The sequence below is a fragment of the Amblyomma maculatum genome, chromosome 1, assembly GCF_055883805.1.
Source record: "Amblyomma maculatum isolate TAMU_Amacu chromosome 1, ASM5588380v1, whole genome shotgun sequence".
NCBI lineage: Eukaryota > Metazoa > Arthropoda > Arachnida > Ixodida > Ixodidae > Amblyomma > Amblyomma maculatum.
Window position 1 is genome coordinate 314730826 of NC_139344.1, and position 22179 is coordinate 314753004.

Sequence of the window (22179 nt, forward strand, 5' to 3'; positions counted from 1 at the left end):
GTCTGAAAGGCACTTATGTTGTCCTATAGACGAGACCAATAGGCAAATTACATTACCTGCTGCCTTTTGTGCAGGTGTCTGCCTTGGCCTCCAGTGTGCAGTGATTGAGTTCTCTCGCAATGTCCTAGGGTGGCAAGATGCTGACTCTGCTGAGATCAATCCTAGTACCTCGCATCCTGTCGTGAGTTTGTGCTGCTGTTTTCTTGTTCCTGTAGTCAGTGTGAGGCTTTCACATCTTTAAAATCTACCTGCAATTCAGATTAAAACATGTGTGATGCTGCTTATGATTTCCTGAGCCATGTATCAAGCTGTTTGGCTAATTCTTTCATAGCTGATTTGCCAAAGATATACCATTGCAAGTCCTACAGTACAGTTCCAGGCCACATCTGGTGCAAAAAGATTTGTTTTTCAAAAGCAAATTATTTTGGATGTTAAAGACAATCTTTCTTGATGTGCAGTTTTACACTTCTGAAAATACTAAAACTGTTCTGTACTGATTTTTTGGCTTTATCCTCTATCCATTTTATTAGCAACACTGATGCCACATGCTGCTTTTGAGACTGGAATACCGAAAATTTTAGTGGGCACTTTGGATGACTAAAATGTGATGAGGCGAAAGCCTTATAGCGCCCGCCAACGCTATAAAGCGGAGGCGCTGAGATCAGCGTTACCAGCCGTGTTAGAGGAAAATAAAGATGTTCAGCGCATGCTCGGCACAGGCTGTTCAGAATGAGAAGCCTGCCAAGCTGGTTATCTTGCTCTGGTGCTCCGCTGCGACCCTGCAAATTTGCAACAGTGGTTACTCCGGCCTAAAAAATGACAGACCCCAGCAACCTACCGCCCTCAGGTGATCTTCCGCCTGACGCTACTTTGCGCCAATGGGACGTCGCGGCTCTCCAGCTCTGCCTACCAACATTCTGGCCCAAGTGTCCGCAGATCTGGCTCGCCCGAGTGGAAGTCATCTTCCATCTGCACCACATCACCTCGGAGGCATCTCGGTTTCGTCATTTACTTTCCAACCTGCCTCCTGAGGTGGCGGACATTATCGCTGGACCCTTGGGCGATGCCCCGTACCAGCGACTAAAGCAGGGCCTTCTGGACCGCACCACGGCGTCCGAGAGTGCGCGCCTCCAGCAGCTGCTCACCTACGAAGAGCTTGGAGACCGCTGCTCCTCCCAGCTACTCAATAGCATTCGGCAGCTCCTGGGCGAAAGCAGCGCAGACTCGAATGGCACACTGTTAGGCAGCTCTTCCTTCAACGCTTGCCGCAGTCCACCCGCCTCATCTTGGCTGCTGTGGAGGATTTGACTCTTGACCGCCTCGCCCAGCTCTCTGATAGAGTCCATGACGCGACTTCTCCTTCCGTCGCTGCCCTCTCTTCTCCACTGGAGACCTCCGTCATTTCACGGTTAGAGGCCCGGATCGATCAGCTGGCTGCTTCTATCGATGCCCTTCGGACGTCCTCTCATGCCCAGCACGGTTTCTCCTTGAAACCTCGTCGCCGTTCGTCTTCGCTGAGCGGTCCGCATTCGTCCAGTCCTCGCAGTCCGCGTATCACCGAACTTTCCAGCACTGCGCCCGCCAGTGCACTCCACCATGCAACTGGTCGGAAAACGCGGAGCGAGATCACTGACGGCGGCGTGTGACCTCGCTCTTCAACCTGGCCGCCTTTTCGTCGTCATGGATCGGATTTCTGGCCTGCGCTTCCTCGTCGACACTGGTGCCGAAGTTAGCGTACTGCTGTCCTCTAAGGCTGACCATGCTTCCAAGTCACATGGACCTATTCTCCGTGCGGCCAACTCAACCTCCATCACAACGTATGGTCTCTGATCCTTCACTCTGGACATTGGCCTGCGGCGCACATTTCGATATGTTTTCATCGTCGCTGATGTACATCAACCCATCCTCGGATCAGACTTCCTGACGCATTTTGATCTGGATGTCAGCATGCGTCACCATCGTCTCATCGACGACAAGACGCGCCTTTCCATCACTGCCGTTATATCGGCTGTCGCTTCCACAGGCATCCGAGCTCTGATTCCGCCATGCCCGTACGGCCAACTCCTTGCAGACTTTCCCCGAGGTCACGAGGCCTTGTAATCTCCATCAGCCACCCAAGCACGGTATAACACACCGCATTGTCACGCTTGGTCCGCCTGTCACAGCTCGTCCGCGCCGCCTCTTCGGTGAGCGTCGGCTATTGCAAAACGGGAATTCAACCACATGCTCCAGCTGGGTATTGTTCGCCCTTCATCCAGTGCTTGGGCCTCACCACTCCATCTGGTGCCCAAGAAAGAACCGGGTGACTGGCGTCCGTGCGGCGACTACCGAACTCTCAATGCTTACATGGTCCACGACAGCTATCCCCTTCCACACATCCAAGACTTCACTGGACATCTGGAAAGCTGCAAGATCTTTAGTAAAGTGGACCTTGTCAAGGCGTACCACCAAATTCCTGTTGAGCCGGCCGATATTCCGAAGACGGCCATCACTACACCCTTCGGACTCTTTGAGTATGTGCGCATGTCATTTGGGCTACACAACGCAGCTCAAACTTTCCAAAGATTCATTGCTGAAGTGACGCGTGGACTCCTGGCGGCATTTGCCTACATCGACGATATCCTCGTCGCGAGTCGTTCTCCACAGGATCACAAGCGTCATCTCCGGGAACTCTTTTAACGCCTCCAAGAGTTTGGTTTGGTCGTCAATGCCCAGAAATGTGTTTTCGGCTCTTCTGAGCTCGAGTTCTTGGGCCACCACATCTCGGCGCTGGGAATTCGTCCATTGCCTTCTCACGTCCAGGATTGTTAATGCAAGCTCCGTGAGTTTCTGGGCCTAGTGAATTTTTCACGGCGCTTTATTCCGCACTGCGCCGAGCTTTTTCACCCCCTGACTGACCTTCTCCACACCACCAAGTCCACATCGTCGGCGATTTCTTGGTCTCCCGAAGCTCAGGCCGCTTTCACGGCTGCAAAACAAGCTCTCGCCGATTCAGTCGTCCTCATCCACCCTAGGACATCCGTGCCCACTCGCATCATGGTGGATGCTTCTAGCGTGGCCATTGGTGCGGTTCTCCAGCAGCAGATCGACTCCGAGTGGCACCCACTGGGTTTCTTCTCTCGGGAGCTCCAGCCTGCCGAGACTCACTACAGCGTATTTGGCCGTAAGCTGCTTGCCATCTACTCCACCATCTAGCGCTATCGCCACTTGTTGGAGGGCCAGCCATTTTACGTTCTCACGGACCATAAGCCTCTGGTGTTTGTGTTCCGTACGAACTCTTCGAAGTATGTCGCCCGTGAACTTCGTCAGCTGGCCTATATATCGGAGTTCACAACCGATATTTGACATATCAAAGGCACCGACAACGAGGCAGCTGACTCACTTTCATGCATTACCTCCATAGGCGTGTCTTCACCTGCTGTGGACTGGCAATCTCTTGCAGCTTGAAGACCCTGAGCTGCAAGCCCTGCTTGTTCACCCCCGAGCCCTCTGTCTGCAGCTCGTGCCTCATCCATTTGTACCCGGATCGCTCTGGTGCGATATATTATCGGCCCTACAGCGACCGTTCATGCCGGAGGCCTTTCGTCGTGCCATTTTTCATTTCCTCCACGACATCTGCCATCCTAGCATTCGAGCCACACAGCGTCTCGTTACCCAGCGGTACGTCTGGCCGAACATTAACACCGACGTTCGCCAGTGCACCCGCTCGTGCCTTGCTTGCCAGTCTGCCAAAGTGACACGCCATACTAAGACTCCCCCCTCAGTCTTTCCTGCCGCCTGGATCGCGTTTTGACGATATTCATCTTGACCTCTTTGGACCGCTTCCCCCCTCTCAGGGCTACAAGTATATTCTGACGATGGTTGACCGCTTCACCTGTTGACCCAAAGCCATGCCAATTCCGGACATTACTGCGCAAACAGTTGCCAGAGCTTTCATTTCAGCGTGGGTTTCCCGCTTCGGCTGCCCCGGCATTGTTACCACGGATAGCGGCCGCCAGTTCGAATGTGCCCTTTTCACTTCGCTCACACGGCTACTCGGAACTCTTCTTAGGTACATCCCTGCAGCTTCCCGGAGACTTGTTCGTACCTTCGGCTCCCTCGTCCCAGCCCCTACAATACCTTCATTGCCTACAAGACTGTCTTCAGCATCTGCGCCCAGTGCCGCCTCGCTCATCTGCCCATCAAGTCTTCGTGCATCCAGACCTTGTTTCCTCGACGCATGTGTTTCTCAGGCGAGACGCTGTAAAGGCGCCTCTTACCCCCTCATACGACGGCCCGTACCGCGTCTTCAACAGGACGACAAAGTCAGCGACAATCTTGCTGGATGGTCGTGAAGAGGTCTTCTCTCTAGATTGCCTGAAACCCGCATACCTCGAGACACCTCCCCAGGAGCTCCTCTCGGATGTTTCCGGCTTATCTGCAGACCTACTTGCCACCGTGGCCCCCCATCTCTGCCCCATTGGCGCTTACATTTCGCCGTTCCGCCTAGGCGGGGGGCCCTATAGCGCCCGCCGACGCTATAAAGCGGAGGTGCTGAGATCAGCGTTACCAGCCATGTTAGGGGAAAATAAAAATGTAAAGCGCGTGCTCGGAGCGCAAACTCGGCACGGGCTGTTCAGAATGAGAAGCCTGCCACGCTGGTCATCTTGCTCTGGTGCTCCGCTGCAACCCTGCAAGTTTGCAACAGCCTCTATAACAGCCTCAGAGCACGTGAGCCGGGCGGCTCACGTGCTCTGAGGCTGGCATGAGCAGGGGGGTAAAGCGCAGTGAGGAAGTTGTGCTACACTCATGTGGTGGCATGATGTTATTCCTATTAATTATTTTGCGTTATTAGCGCTAGAATACTTCCAATGTAGATTTGTAAAGCATTAAATTTCATGAAGAAATGGTTTCACAGTTTATTTTCTTAATGTTGTAAAATTTAAGTGATATAAAGGCTGATAAAAGCGTACTTGCGAGTCTCGTATCGTTTCTTATACTGTACCTGGAACTAGAGGGCGCTGGCTGTACGCAGCTGTAGCATGCGAGAAGTAACATTATGGCTGCGAACACGATTTGCAAAGGAGTGGAGATTGTTTACATGGGAGTGCAGCCATTGCTTTCACTCTAGTGTTAGTATAGTATTAACGCAATGGGCATCAGTGTGCTTTTAATTTTCAGTAAACATTTTGATGTTCTTAACGGCCATTAACACTGATGATAGCCTTTTCACTATTGTAAATTGCAGAATATGATTGATCAATAGCTTTGTGTTTTACATTGTTGTCTATGCTCATTTTCATCAGCAGCTACATTTTTGAGCCTCTTCACTCGTCAGACAAACTGAACTTCAATAATCGGGGAAAACCTGGAAAAGTCAGGGATTTTGAAAATAAAGGTTTGCTAAACACCCTGATACTGAAAATTTTTGAGTTTACGCCCTATGCTTGACCACATGGACTATGCAGTGAAGCATTCTCAAAATGCGTGTGTGGGGGGGGGGGGGGGGGGGGGGGGGCGTTTTGTGGAGAGACCTTCTCTTTGAGGAAGAGGGCCTTTCCGACAATGGGCAAACCGCAGCATAGAAAAGCGGGAAAGAACATCGTTCTCACTTGGGTTTCATTTCAAATGCACAACCAACGTGCAGGTGTTCATCATATAAAATTACTGTGATGGTAACTGTTTTTTCCAAGTTTTTTAAGGCCCATTCATTACTCAAGCTTTCGGTTATATTGGAAATTTTTCTGGTCTCTTCAAGGCTGAATTTGCTGGAGTTTACTGGGTTTGGCAGCAGTATGACAGCGTCACCCGGTTTCATGAAGGTCTATCCTATGCAAAGAAACCGGTGCACTGAATCCTGTATAAAATGTATACAGCCAAACCCACTTATAACAATATTGAAGTGCCATGGAAATATTGTTATAACCGATAATTGTTATAACAGAGTTAGGCTGAAAGGTTAGGTTATTATCTGAATTTGTACGCCTTTAGAAAATTTCATCTATGGCACTACCACAGGGTGATGAGGTTCTGTTGCTGTTGTGTGGGATGGCTGTTGTTCCGATTTCTGTGTAATTCATTTTTGTTTTGTTTGTGTGTGCATTCAGAGACAATTTTTGATTGACTATTGTTTTTCATCGTGTTCTATATTGCTCATTTTTTCGTTTTGTATTTTCCACTCCTTTTAAACCCCCTTTGGTGGCTGTAATAAATGAAATGAAATGAAATGAAAAACAAAGAACATAAGCTACACATTTAATGAGGGTGAGGTAGCTTGCACTTTATTTCGTAGCTGGAAGAAACGTGCATAATCCGTAAGCGTTTTCAATTTCACAGCAATTTGGCCGACATCTTTCTTCAGGGCATCTAACTGCTGCTAGCGGGTGTCCCTTGTGTTTCGTGTTCTTTGTGTCCGTGTTTTTAGCGCTACAAAATGATTCCAACAAGAGATTACCAACTAGCGCAACTTCAAGTTCGAAACTGCTGAACATAGTGCAGTGTAAGGTTCTTAGCAAAAACAAAGTCCCGCAGGGAGTCTATCATTCTAAGAGCCACCTGGTGAGATGTAATCTGCACCGGTTCCGGTTCATCTTCGTCGTTGCTACTGTCGCTGTCCTCCGTGCCAATGACTGCTGTGGCGATAGCCTTGTCTGTTGGCTCTTCATCTGTCGCGACTGTATCGTTGGTGTGCAAAAATTCCTCAAGTCCCGACGCATCATCGTCACTACCGCTCGCTGTCATGTCAAAGCCTACTCCAGACAAAAGCATGCATGTACTGTAGAACCTCGTTGATACGTTCCCAGTTCATACTGCCACGTGCCTAGTGCCGCACGACAGCCGTGCTTGGTGCCGACGACGACAAAGCGGTTGTTGGCACGAGCGGCGCGCTGGTGCTGGACTCTGATCGGAACTACAAGCCAACCTTATTCTCGGGTCTTCGGCTACGTGTACCTTCACGGCTCCCTGTGACTTGAGTCGTGACACTGGTGGAGGTGCCATCGATGACCCCTTCTCTTGCGGACGACCCTACGTGGCCGCCACTGGTGACCACTCCTGTTCATCGTACCAGCCGACGGCTCCGAGGCTTGCCCCTCGAGGCCTTCCCTCTTGACGAAGAGACCCTAGCTGTGGCAACGACACCGCCCGCCCATACCATGACTGTCCCTTCTACCCCTTCGTCCTGTCTCATCCTTCAGACCCCACATACCCCTAAACCATTTCACGGTGAGCAGTTTGAAGACTCCGAGGACTGGCTAGCTCACTACGAAAGGGTCGCAACGTTTAACGGCTGGGATGACGCTGTGAAAATGCGGACAGTTGAATCCCGCCACAACGAATACCGCCACAACGAAATTTCCGCGACAACAAATAATTTTTTATTCCCCACGAGTATCCTATAAGAATTAATGGCCGTGCCCTGACCTCTCGAGTTCAACGTCAGAACGAAGGGGTCGCAATGCACGTTGAAGCGCCGACCCGTCCATGAGTGAGGAGAAGGTGCGGCACCTGATGCACGGCGTCAAAGACCAGCTTTTTTCCGGCCTTGTGCGGAACCCGCCCACCACCGTCGCGGTGTTTCTGGCTGAAGCTGTGATCATGGAGAAGCTTCTACAGCAGCGATGCAGCCAGTACGCTCGGCCGCTGATTTTCATCTCCGCACTGCCGCCGTCTGACCGAACCGACTACAATTCCGGGGCAGATATGAGCTCCCTTCACGACCTCATTCGCACCGTGGTTCGCGAGGAGCTCCAGCAACTTCATGGATCATTTACTCCTGGCGCGGCTTCCCTGGCCAGCATCATCCGTGAGGAGGTCCAGAACACACTCACGCCACCAAAAAGTACAGTCGTTCCACCACCACCCCCGGGCCTCACCCAGCGGATGACTTATGCTGATATCACACGCCGCCCAACCCTGCTACCTACCCCTTCGCCTTACACGCCACCTCAGGTCACCGTGCACGCTGCGGAACCGCTGCCCCTTTGGGCAGATCGGCGCCAGGCGCCCCGGAAGACTGATCACTGGCACTCTCCAGATAACTGCCCTCTCTGCTACCACTGTGGCGAGGCAGGTCACCTCTACCGGCAGTGCCCTTATCGTCAGATGGGCCTTAGAGGATTTTCCCTCGACAGCCTTTGTCCACGGCCTGGTCAGCGGCCTCAGGACATCGCCGAATACGTCACCCGCCAGCGTAGTCTGCCACATTCTCCTCGTCACGAGTCGCGCTCGCCTTCGCCTCGTCGCTCTTCGCCCTCTGGGCCACGGTATACCGCTGGACGCCATGGTTCCTCAAGCCCTCATCGGGAAAACTAGCTCCGGCGACCTTTGGGGGCGAGGCCGCCGCACACCGATTCGCCGCAAAGCTTCCACCGCCGCACCGCTCGATTCGCCCCGACGTCGAACGCCGAATTCCTGTCCAGTTTTTGCCGCACAGACCAGATCGTCCCGATGTCGTCCGCATTGCCGACCAGTTATCACCGCCGTGTCGCTTAAATCGCCCCGTCGCAGACCACACAACTGCCCCCCAGCTTCCGCCGCCGCACCGCTTGCTTCACTCCGACCTGCCGTCGACATTGAATTGTCCCGACGCTGACCACCCAACTGCCGTCCAGCTTCTGCCCCCACACCGCTCACTTCACTCCAAACCGACGTCGACAGGCCCTGGTCTTGGCCGGGTCTCCCTGGACATCCCTGTTATCGTCGACACGAAGGAGGTCAGCGCTTTAGTTGATACGGGAGCCGATTATTCTATCCTTAGTGGGCGGCTTACAAGGACACTGAAAAAGGTGATGACGCCATGGAACGGACCAGACATATGGACGGCAGGCAGACATGTGGTTGCACCACTGGGTATGTGTACAGCCCGGGTTACGGTGCAAGGCTGCACATTTGTTGCGACTTTTCTTGTTCTACGCGAATGCTCTCGTGATGTTATTCTTGGCATCGACTTCCTTCGTGAGCATGGTGCCACTATAGATCTATCGAACCGCTTGAGGCGGAGTCACACTGCGGAAACAGTTGGTCAACTCTGTCCGTCAACAGCGTGTTCGCGCAGTGTTGGCGGCCCTGTCACATCGCGCCAACACGAACTATTGGGAAACATGTCGTTGTCGCCCTCCAACAGCTGCCGCGAACTTGTTCTCCGACAGTTGGGCGACACCGTGTCACACCGCGGAAACTTGCTGCTCGTTGAGGCGCTGATGTCAGGAGCCGCCCATTTTGCTACTATTTCGCCCAAATTCATGCGCTATACACGTGCCTGTGAAAAATTCAATAGACAAAGAGGCTGTCCCAATTACTCTGAGCTTGCTTTAATGATGAACGAGGGCACTGTTATTATGGGACCCTCGGTTCGGCTCTCACTCTGGTCGATCTCCTCAGGTCCCGTCCTGAGAAATGATGAGCAGTTTGGAGGAATAGGCAGAGGCTTACGGCATCTCTGCCGTGATTTATCTACATACTTACAGGAGTACAGGGAAGTCACATGAGAGGCATTTGTGAAGCCTCGACCGTGAGAACGCGAATCCGACAGACCACCACCTTGGCTTGCAACACAACACGAGTGGAATTCCTCGTCCGGACGTCGAGTCGGCGTTCTGACCGCACAACCATACAGCTCGCCCACGCGAGCTTCGCTGATCCGATCACATCATACGCCTTATCAATAATTAACCACTCGATTACAAATACACTTCTTCGTTTCACACACGCACGTTCGAACACAGTTTTCAAACATCCGCTCTCCGTGCTGACGCACCACTCATTCCTTCGCCCATTTCTTCACATGCCCGCTCTCATTGTCGACGCACCACGCACTGCTGCTCGGTGTCCCGTGATCGCACTCTCTCACATCAAAGCATGGACGCTGTATTTGCTGAGCACTAAGCCCATTTTAAAAAGAAAACACCACTACCAAAACAAGGTAAACACGGATGGCACGGCGCCAGCCACCGCGGCGCCGAATCGTCGGAGGGACGCTGCAGATGGGGGTTGTCAGTTTACATGTTCCCAGGCACACACACGGGACGCCCACGTTTGGTTCAAGGTTCACACAGCCGCCGCCAAGGCGGGAATTCCCGGCGCAATAAGTCAGCCGGCGACGTTACGGCTGGCAGGCAGCAGCGCATATCATCGCCACTCGCGGGAGGCGCCGTTGCCGAAGCTCCGCGCCCTTGCCAACGGGTGAATGCGCTGCCTGCAAGACGCCACAACGGGGGAAATGGTTTGCATGGAAACTCTGCAAAAAAAGAAAACCGTATCTGCAAGTAGGAAATTCGCAGGAATGAGTAATCAGCTCAAATATGAGTACTTTTGGTTGGTCTGTTGTCGTCCGGAAATTCGCCCGGCCAGCGAACAGGCCGAACACCGTTGACGGACACTGTTTCCTGCTTGTTTTGGTTGCCAAACACTGTCACACCGAGGTAACACTGCAGCAACCTGTTTGGCTTCCCGACTGTTCGTGCGGTGTGACATGCTGTTGGGGAACAAGTTGGTTCGGAAACTTGTTGACGGCTTGTTTGGCAAACTTGTTTGGTTGAACACTGTCACACCGAGGCAACACTGCAGCAACCTGTTCGGCTTCCCTGCTGTTTCTGCGGTGTGACATGCTGTTGGGCAACAAGTTGGTTCGGAAACTTGTTGGCGGCTTGTTTGGAGAACTTGTTCGGTTGGTGTCGCTGTTGTGTTTCCGCAGTGTGACTCCGCCTTTGGTGACGTTTTCCGCCAAACTGGCCACTGAAAAGCATGAGTACTGTGGGTCCCACTCCACGCTGTGAGTCGCCGATGATAGCCTCACAGTGCCACCACGCGCCAGCATCCTCGCCAGAGTTACCTGTGACGAGCCACATCACGGCCTCCGGGTTGTTGAGCCTAATGTCTCCCTTTCACTCTCCTTGGGAGTTTCTGTGGCAAGAGGTCTTTGTTTCCTTCATGGAAGAGAGACGGAGGTCTCTCTTCCATGAAGCAGAATGAAGAGACTGCATCAAAGGAACTATCACGTCCTCTTTTAAAATGAAGCTTAACTCTTTCGGGACCGCGCCATAGGCCATCGTGTAAAAATGCACGATCAAATTGCGCGCTCAAATATCCGCTCATTGGAACACGTGTCGCCATCTAGTGAGTAGTCTAGTATCTAAACTTTCGGTTTTGGTGTAGTTTGCCTTTTTCACGGCAGGCGGCGACGCGGGAGAGATTTTAATCTTTGGCGCGGCGGCAGCGCAGATTGAGAACCATGGCATCAACCTCGCGTCAGGCCGCAAGAAAGCACACACAAAAAAAATGTTGTACATAAGCCTCCCACTTTTTTTTGTCTTGAAGTTAGAAAAAAGGCATTGTATCACATTTTGTATATTCTGAAATATTTTTATTACTCTTTTTTATTTCCGTATTCAAGAATTTCCTTCTTTTTTATGTTTTTTTAAGAAGAAAAGTTATATTTTGAGATTTTTTTGTGATATCATGTATATTTTTAAGGCATCTCAATTTTTTTCTCGTGAAAGTGCGTTCATTTAGCTGCATAACAATATATGTTACAACAAGCTAGCAGAAAATGTCATTGAATAAAAAAATATTTTCCAAGTTGTATCACAATTGCCTTCTTTTCGGGCGGTCCCGAAAGAGTTAAGCATTCTCCTACCTTTTCTTTTTTTTTTTTGTAACATGAGGCCTCTTCATGCTGGCCTGCATGCTCAGCACTGGGGGAAAGGCGCGTATCGAAAAGATTACTTGGAAGTCCGTCATTTCTTCAGGTCACGGATAGATGTCCTCGAGATTAAAAGGTGAACACAGGCTCTGCACAGAAAAGATCTATAACTTACTTCAAAGTGAACGATTTCTGATCTACATTTAGAAGAGGAACTACACTGAAGTATTCTCGTAATCTAGTTCACGTAGCGAGGTTCTTTAGTTACTTGCTGGCACATGTTTCAAACGCGAAAGGTATTATAGACTCACGAGAGAACCTCAAAATAATCCCGCTGCCCCGTGTGTTTCAATGGCAATGTCGGAAGAGAACTTGAAAAATTCCAAGAGACTATCAGTGTATGTAGTGCAAGTCGGACAGCTGCACAGACTGATTTTGATCTGGATTGTTAGTGAGTTCATCGGCAATTCGACAGAAATTTGAATATTTTCGCGATGAGGAAACAAGCTAGCAATGAGGGCGAGGAAATTTGCTTGTCAAGAAGATGAGCAATTCTCATTGATGAGCAATTGTCACGGCAATGATTATAAGTTGGGCATAAAGTTTCATATGCGAATTAAGCATTTGTTACATAATAGTTCTTCTGAAGCAGGTCAATTAAATGAAATTATGCACAGGGCTTGCAACTCGGAGCTAATGCGAAGAGAGAAGACATAAGAACTGTAGAGAAATTCGACAAGCAAGATGATCACAAAAATTAAAACGTCGTAAAATGCGTTGAAAAAACGCATGCTGCGAGTTGCTACAGCTGACAAGAAAAAGAAAAAAGATACCGCAGTTAAAAGATAACCAAGCATTCGAGCTCCTCATTCATGCATTGAAGTGCATTCGCTGCAAATATTTTTGAAGCAATACAAAATCACTTGCAACAAAAGATGGCTAGAGGAGGTTAGGAATGTTAGTGCTCATTTTCCACCATGTGCAATAAAGTATTATGCTGCCCACTCAAATATTTCCCAAAAGAAGTAGAGTGCTCTCCTCTGCATTGCTTTATTGTAATCTTGCAAGGTTTGTATGTGTTGATGAAATCAAGTTCTGGTTGTTTGCTGCATTTCACTTGCGTACGACATTAGTGTTGCTGATAGCATTAAATTGTTGCTCTTTTTGTTCTTGTTGCATTAATAAATATATTACATTCATGCAATTAACTTCTAATAGCCTTTCCGGCACTGCGGATACCTTGAATATTGTTTTAAAACTGCAGTCCACTGCTAGTTTGAAATGACATTAATTTTCCCTACAAGCAGTAAAATTACTGTTTCTTTGAATTTTTTGTGTGCGTATGTGTATGTGTGTGTGTATGTGCGCAAAGGCGGGTGGGCCATCTCTCAAGGGCACAACTAAAACAACAATCACAAGTTCACAACTCCCTGTGATTACTTGCAATAAGCATTGAATAAACGCATGCTTGTTCAGTCAGTTCCTTTCGCAGTGTACATGCCCATTCTCATTGATTCCTCTTTCAGTAAACTCATTAAATAACGCTTCACATCTGACATTGTTTTAGACGACACAGCAAAAAACTTTTTTTATTATATTGCTATCGCGAGAGTGCCAATATGAGGCTGTGTTCTACACCATACCTGAAAAGTAGGACACTAAGAAAAGAGGTTCTGATAAGACGACGACAGAGGCCGTTTATTCATAATCTGTGTTCATTATATTGTTTGACGCGAGTAACTAGACTCCGTGCACAGCATGAACAGGCAGCTTTTTCTGCATGTAATGGAGGCAATCTGTGCAGTGCAGGCTGTAGCAGTAAACGTGACGCCCACTGCATTACCTTCTAAGGTTGGAGTGCTCCTATGCACTGAAATAACACGCTAGAAACACAAGCCAGAGAGTAAAGCAAGAAATAGTGCGAGCAAGCCGGCAGCGCTGTCACACTCATTTCACAGCATAACGCAAACACGTTCTCCGAGGTAATGCTTGGCTTCGAAGCCAAAGCTGTAGCAATGTAGCAATAACTTCAATGCAGCCATGTAGAGTGCAATGGCAGCACGCAAAAGCTACGTGTGTGCCGGCCGTTCCACGCTGCATGTAGCAGACGAAGCGCCCTGCAAGGAGCAAGAGTTGACCGCAGCGCCGTTAGTTATCGCGATGGCCACCGGGGACCCACTTCTCCACTGGGCGGTATGGGGAACTGTGAAACGGAGTTTGTTCTAATAACGTTGCTGAATTCTGTGAGAGCTAATAGAGGAGCTGTGCATGCTTCATGTCTATAAAGGCTAATCTACACTTTTATGCAGTGAAAGCCTAAATTCTAAATGCTTTTGTACCTCATTCAGCAGTTAATTTTTTTAAAATAGTAGGTAGTTCGAATCATACGTTTTCCCGGATAATACCCCAGCATTCTTTAAAAAACGTATCAACGAGGTGTTACGAAGTGTTATGGGGTAATGTGCCGAAGGTGCCAATCACTAGAAAAGTGACGTGAAGAAGCTGGAGGATGAAAAGGCTATCCTTGGAGTGCCATCTACCCTCCTGCGTGAGAACTTGTCAGCACTGGCTTAGGATCGAAAAGGATATGCACAAGATTGAGAGCAGAATTGTGTTTCATTGTTGTAAACAACAGTCTAGTGGTACTGCTTGAGCGCATCAAAGTGATAGACTCCACGTTTGAATTTATCAAGTCGAAATAGGTAAAAGCTAGTGGTTAAACTAGGTGCTCAGTTCTGAAGTGCGCAAGCAAGCATTCTGTTTGCTGCTAGTTTATTTCGAATTGTTACTTAGGTCAGCCTGCATTATTTTAAACATTTTTTCAAGTTTTTGGCAATTGTCTTATATGAGAAATAAGCACCATAAATAAGGAAATAAATATACCTGGAAATGTCACATGGCATGTTTCGCACAATGACATGGGCTCATTTAGATGCTGCCTTTTAACATAGCTTCAGAGATGGAAGCAGGCTGGAGCATTTTGGAGCAGCAGTAATGCCACTTTGCAACAGTTTTGGAGAAATCTGTTTTGAAACACTTTTCTCAGGCCAGCCGCATTTGATAGTTGCAGACAATGTTGCACGAAAAGGAATCAAATTGGCAATTTTGTGTGTCAGGAATAGAAAACTGCAACTATCAAAGGTGGTTGTCCTAACAAACATATTACAAGACATGGATTTCTCCAAAACTTTCTTTCCATTGCTTCAGAACTGCTGCAAAGTGGCATTACTGCTGCTCTCTCGGCTGCTCCAAAATTCTCCAGCCTGCTTCCATCCCTGTCAAAAGGCAACATCTAAATGGGCCCATGTTTTTGTGCAAGACATGCCGTGTGACATTTCTAGATATTTTTATGCCCTTATTTGTGGTGGTTATTTCTCAAATGGTGCTTCTCTTTTGTTATGTGCAATGAGAGATGATTCATTTATCCAGGTGTGGTGTCCTTCCTTGTGCCTGAATGCTTTGTGCAGATCATTGAGATGCCTGAACACCATGTGGGCCAGATGGGTGGCACAATGCGTCTTGGAAAGCGAGAAACGATATTCAACACCCAGGACTCCGTATTGAGTGGGTGACACCTTCTCTTTATTTTGCTTATTCCTGCTTGCCTGTCTGTTTTTTTTTTTTTTTGTGCTTGACAGCATGCCTTGTTATCTCCAACGCTTCAGGAAAACATGCCAGTTTGTCTGAAATGATGACTACTTCTCTTTTTAAATATAGCCATATCCTGCTACAATGAATGCTGCGAAAACAAAACATTTCCGTTTCCCCATTAGCAAGCCATAAAAGGCAGAGCAGTTATTCCTGTCTACAAGAAACAGTTTTCACATTGAAGTTCCACTTCAATGAAATTATGTACTCAGGTAGCACACTGTTTTTTTTTTTTTCTGTGCACTGGCAGCCTCTCTCGATGGAACATCTCTCCACAAGGGACTGAAACCTGCCTTGTGCATAGAAACAACTGTGCCCCCCCTGCTCTTTTTTTTTTTTGTTACGGGTACTGAAGACTTCTTTCAAGCACCTTGGGGAGGCGAGCACCAGGCCAGGCAGTGGTTGTGCTGTTAGGCAAAACAGGTGGGCATCCGGCCAGCAGTGCGGGAGCCAGGCTCACCGCCTCCGGAAGCCGACGCGTGGGTTCTACCATGAGGCTGTTGCTTGGGGACGTTGAGGAGAATCCGAGTTTTAGGGAGGAGATTGAGTAAAAAGGGATGATCTTGGGAAGAGTCCTTTGAAGGGCAACGCGAGACAATTTTTTTTCCACATTTTGAGTTGATTATATAGTACTCTGTTGGCCTTTCTTTTTTGGATGAACGATTTTCAAAATATTCAGTGAAGCAGTTATAGAACAGTAAATTACAGTGTAAGCTTGTTGATTCAAACTTCAATAATATGAATTTTCAGATAATTTGAACCTTGCTAATTGGTCCGTCCTAGCTTTATTGAAGCCTCTGTATAAAAAGCCTGTTAATTTGAATGGAAAATTCGAACTACACTTTGCCATGCCTGGCAGCCACTTGCCTGGTACATGCTCACAGGCAGTCCTTACGATAAGTAATCAGGCTGCATTGCCTCAAAAATTAGGACAGAAATTAAGATTGGGTAAAAAACTATGAAGGAATGGGTATAATCAAGCTTACTAGTAATCGACAGTGCGAATAGACACGGACGAACAAACAACAGCAGGACAGGCGCTGACTACCAACAGATTTATTGAAAGCGAGGGGCAGCTTATAAACGCAAACCATAACCATGTGACATCACTAGAACAAAAGGAACAAAAATTATCAATCAAGAAACGTCATCTAAAGGCTTTTATCTGAAACAGTTGAAGATCACTACAAAGCTAAACATATCCTGAGGTGACACACACAATAATAATGGAATTCAAAGAATGGGACACCGCATTGCCAACGATAACAAAAACACAGCACAAGCGCAGTCAAGACCAACGATCGAAGCAAAAGCAGAGTCGAAAGTAAAAAATAATAAAACGAACAAACAAGCTCAACGGGTTAAGCAAAACAAGAGTCAAAAGTAAAAACAACAACAGGACTAACAGGGAAAAAAAAAAACACTGAGTGACAGCAGAGCCAAACCTAAAGGCGCCGGATCAACAGCCACGGAAACAACCATAAAAAACCAGTAAAGCAAAGACTGTGTCAAAACTACAAAGCAGAAGCGGGAACAGCTCTAGCACCATTCTAAAAAAACCACTTCCTTGTCTGACAGAAACACTGAAGGTGTGCTGACACATTGGTCTCCAGCCTTAGTAATTAGCAATGCCTCAATGATGACTCTTTCTATTTCAGTTCGAGCCCGTGCTTCAATTTTGGTAACTATATGATAGCTCCACCAAGTTGCATGCAGATCGTTCTTGTACAAAGGAGGAGGAGAAATGGAGGGCGGAAGGCTGGGATGTTAACCAGAAAGAATGAATTCCGGTTGGCTACCCTGCACTGGGGAAGGGGAATGGGGGATTAGAGGGGGATGGTAGAAGAGAAGAGGAGGTGAGAAAGTCATGGTCTGTCAATGAGGCTAGTCTCTCTTAAAAAGCGAAGTGCCCTGTAGGCTTTGAGCACAGATGCCTTTTGTGGCCATGGTCCCAAGATCTTCCCTTCCATTAAGGGGTGAGCGTCCAGACTATCCAATGCAGTACGCAGCATAAGTTGTTCAGTTGCAAAAGCAGGGCAATCACGAAAGGAGACGCTCAATCGTTTCATCAATGCCACATTGTTCACAAGCAGGGCTGTCAGCCATCCCAATCAGGAAGACGTATTTCTTTGCGAAAACAACGCCAAGCCATAGGCACCACAGTAACATTGTTTCAAGACGTTTTTGTACAAAAAGCCAGCATATGAAATCTTGTATAAAATTTGTACTTACTTCAGTGCAATTCCAGTTTAATTTTTTTTTGCGAATACCGAGTAAATTGTAAAATAAAAAAGGTGAACGATGTTTTTTTTTAACTTTCTTTTTTTTCTTTCTCTAATCAGATATTCGATATTCAATTCGCTATTTGAAGGCATTTTTTTTCCTTATGTTCGTATTCGATTCATATTTGAAAATTTCAGTATTCACACACCCCTACTTATGACAATCAGATCTTGTCACTAGACCACCATTATTTATTTTATTTTATACATACTGCTAACCTCCTTGCGGAGGTTGTTGCAGGTTAAATGAAAGCACAAAATGACAAATGTTGACAGTCTACACTTGCTAACTTTTTACACAATTCTATATGGCAGTAAAAAAAAAAAGTATTAAAAGAAAAAAAAATTTGCCGACGATTATGTTACTTCCTGATGCAAAATTTGAGCGCAGCTCATCAGCTGTTTCACCTTTTCGGTAGATTGAGGCAAAGATTTCGAGCAAGACATTTATGTACAATTACAGACAACTTTTTTTAATTTTTCACACATATTACTTCAAGAAACACTCCACTTACAGTTCTTGACTGTCATGAAGGAAAGCTTTGTGGTCGTCACTGTTTCACCGTTTTGGTAGATTGAGGCAAAGATTTTGAGCAAGTCATTTATGTACAATTGCAGAACTTTTTTAATTTTTCACGCATATTCCTTCAAGAAACACTCCATAACATATCTTGACTGTCATGAAGGAAAGCTTTGTGGTCGTCCGAAGCCTTCCACTACGGCACCTCTTTTTCTTTTCTTTTCACTGCTGCCTTTCGCCTTTTTTTTTACAGCTCTGTTAAGGTATCTGTGCAGAATTGTGACAGATACTGCGCTTTTTCTTTACTGTCAACCAATTTTAAACGCCGCCGATGCCTGCTGTACTGTTATTTCTATGTGATCTGTGGTGTGGCGTTTGAGGAAGCTCCAAAAGAAAGGCGCCGCACCAACGCCTGGATCGAACGCCCGGCGGGGTCAGATTCGTATATGCGATAGTCTCTTGGTGACATCATCACTAGTCATGACCAGATGTGACTTCATTATCACTTCAGGTTATTAGACATGGCTGGATGTGACATCATGATGACATCACATCCGGTCATGATGTCACGGCCGGTGACGTCACCATGTGATGGCATCATAGTCAGTCATTTGTAATTATTCATGACTATTTAGTCATGACTAATGATTAATTAGAAGTAGTAGATGACTAGTTAATAATTAGTGAGTACTGGTTAGTGACTAGTTAGCCATTAGTACTGGTTAGTGCCACGGAGGGCGGAGCTGGTTACGTGGCCGATGGCGACGATGACGCGGAGCGCAGGAACTGGCGCCAAAATTATTCACTCATTAGTTAGCACTGGTTAGTGACTAGTTAGCCATTAATACTCATTAGTGCCATGGAGGAAGAGGGAGGCGAGCTGAGGGCTGAGAGGGGGGCGGAGCTGGTTACGTGGCCGACGGCGACGCAAAACGCAGGAATAGGCACCAAAGAGCTTTGCTCTAAAAAATGCTACAAGCACATCAGTGAAATCATGCTCATGGTGCAAAGGCGAGCGCACATGGAGCTTGTGAAGCCAATCAATGGATCAGCCCGGTGTGCTGCGGATGTGAAATCCCCGCGTGACCACGCACACATTGTGCATGCTGCAGATGCTTACATGCCATGGCAGTGCAGGGAAGGAGAAAAAAGACTGAGACTTTGTAGTCTTCTTTGATAGGGCAGTCCATTATTAATGTTTTCAAAGGTACCTGTTGTAGAATGCGCGCTGGGCGCTGGGGCAGATACATCGCTGCATATGTCCATACATACTGTTCATCAACTGGTGAGGTTCATATGCCTTGCGAGCATGGTTTTCTGTTTCCTTTCTTCCATCACTGCCCTGCAAGCTCATCGAATTTTCTTCTGAAAAACAGGATTCGTTCAAAATGCCAGTGGCACGAACGCTTGCGAAGGTTCCGCTGATGGAATGAACATGGCAGAGTATCGAGGCTTGGAGAATTCTTAAATGTTGACAATACACTTGCAAAAAATGAAGACTTCTCCAGCAAGGTGATCATCTCAGCTCTCACCTGTGCTGACAGCTAGGACAAGCAGGTGCCTGCGAAAAACAGGCCCTACAAATGATAGAATCTGAGACTTCTCATTTCTGTTAAATTTCCCTCAACTGATTATGTGCAATTATTTGGCATCCTTGAGAGAGATGTGAACTAAATATGCCATGAACCAGTAAAAGCTGGCTGATGTTGATTGTATCCTGCAAAGATGTCTACATTGTAAGCTACTTTCCTGGCATTAAATTTCTCTTTTCGACATAACCCTGTTGCAATTATAACAATATTTCCTTGACACTTCAATATGATTATTCGGTTAAACTAATAGAGTGTCTTCTCAGATCCTCGTGTTGTTTTGCATGAATTGGCCAAAGAAAATTCTCATTATGAATGCAGGGAAGTTGTACCAAAATGTAGACACAATTGAAGAGAGACATCGGCATCGATACGAGGTGAACCCTGCTTATGTACCCGAGCTTGAAAAGGCTGGCCTGAAGTTTGTTGGCAAGGACACTACAGGGAAGCGCATGGAAGTGATTGAGTTTCCTGGTAAGTTGAATAGATTGAGCAGTTTTATTGGAGTGTTGTTGCTTGTTAACAGTTGATGTCACCCACAGTTTTTTTTTTTACCATATAGACTCAAATTCTATTGCATTAATATTTTTTTTTTACATAGAGTGTGCATGTAGATGGCTGTTTGTGAGCATTTGGTGAGTACATTGAAGAAGTATGTAACAAAGTCAGTGGTGGAACTGTTGCTCAAATTTTGAATATGAATTGAATATATTTGTTATTTGTTTCATACTTGAAAAACTTATTCAAAAATTACAGAAAATTCTCAAATCCATCACAGTCACCCGCACTGTAAGCTTTACCGCGGTGCTTGACCGCGTGGACATTGCACTGAAGCATCCTCCCCCTCCCCCTCCTATTTGTTTTGTGAAGCGAAAGCTTCACTGCACCATGTGAATCCAAGTCGCCACTCGTGCCACAAGCCGCTACTGCGCATGTGCCGTAACCATGACAACCAGCTGCACCGTTTCACAGGTGTTCTGCCGCTGCGCTCACTACAGATAGGAGGAGGAGGTTAGCGGCATTTCGGCAGATGTGTGCGCCACTGTGGAGAGCCGACTGAGTGGAGCAGGAAAGCGTCAGCTGGCCAGCATTGCATGCACAGGGCATGAAAGTGGATTTTGCCTAGAACGCCGGTAAACAACGGAGCGCTGGTTGTATTTGGCGCTACGTCCGCAGCCAAAGCTTCCTTTATAAATCAGTTTACAATTTGCAAAAAAAAAGAATGAAAATGTGACCTTGATCTGATTAGGTGTAGGTGTCCGCCAAAGTATGAGATGCCTTCCTTTACCCAAATCCTCCCGAACCCCGATCCACGAGTTCAAAAGGAAGTGTTACAGGAGTCATCACTGCAACACTCACAGCTTTTGCTCTATCACTAGGTTCAAGCCATGCTTAAACCCCCACAATTCTTGAAGAAGCCCGTAACGACAGTGTGCGCAAAGCAAAATACTTGAAAAAACCGGGCAGTAACGTCATTCTCAGCTGGGTTTCATTACGAATGCAGAAGCCAAAAAGGTTCTGCTGTCGAAAGTACAGCAGACAGCTAAAAATTAAAGAAAAAGGCAAATTTTGGGCCGTGGCAAAAGCAGATTGGTTGGTTAACGGAAATAGAAGTTTGTGCCATTTTTGCATTACGGGGAGCCTGGCTAACCAAAGTGCTCGACAAGCTGGAAATAGCCTAGATGAAGAGACACGTTCAGCAAGCAAACTAGGAAAATATTTCACGAATGCAGACAAGGGCGCTGCACCAGGTGTAAAAGCTGTGAAAGGAATTGGTTATTACATGAGGGATGGGCTGCTATTTCATTTGAAAATAGATTCGATGGCTGCCTTGAATTGATATGGATTGGAGTGGTGCACGAAGTCGACTGGCAGATTGTTTCAGTCCCAAGCAATTTTGATGAAGAATGAGCGAAGATGAGCTGTAGTCTATATATCTTGTATACCTTACACATTTTTCCACATAGTCAGACCTTCGGCATAGCGTGCAATGAGTTTGAAGAACCCACTCTGACAAATGTCGGTGCCCTGCGATGATACACCAATGCCACACACATCAAGGCTCACACAAGATCCCGATTCGTTACTTCAAGAAATGCTTCGGTGCAGCAGACAAGGACAAAAAAGATAAAATACAGTGGAGAAAGTACTATAGGCACAAAATGATTAGCAAACACGGCACGTGTGACACAAGCGAACATCGTCTGCACCAAACCTAATCATTTTGATAGAAACTCTAAGTCATTCTTGAGCAGTGTCACAGATGGATTGCTGATGCATGTGTTTGTCCTGGAACGAAGAATGACTGCTGCTTCAAAAATTTCTCTTTCAAGCTGGTCCTTTCTGTGGCCAAAATAACTGTACCACTGAAAAGCGGGAAACAGCCGCATCCTTTGCATTGCGCCAGCAGGTGCTCCCCAATGCTGTTCTCGAGAGAATTTGAATGTTCTCTTCATTTACGCATCTGCCGGTTTGTCCAACATAAAACTGACCACGAGTGAACTTGATTTTGTAGATCAC

General features: G+C 47.2%; 1 protein-coding gene across 4 annotated transcripts in view; it reads left to right on the forward strand.

Annotated features, from left to right (window-relative positions):
• Positions 1 to 22179, forward strand: part of Ctps (CTP synthase) — an 88096-nt gene that overhangs the window by 36020 nt on the left and 29897 nt on the right. For all 4 annotated transcript variants that reach the window (XM_084605273.1, XM_084605432.1, XM_084605337.1 and 1 more), the window contains exons 11-13: positions 75 to 181; positions 15088 to 15184; positions 19981 to 20133. In XM_084605273.1, coding sequence (XP_084461399.1) covers positions 75 to 181; positions 15088 to 15184; positions 19981 to 20133 — 357 coding nt within the window. The remainder of the gene's footprint in view (positions 1 to 74; positions 182 to 15087; positions 15185 to 19980; positions 20134 to 22179) is intronic.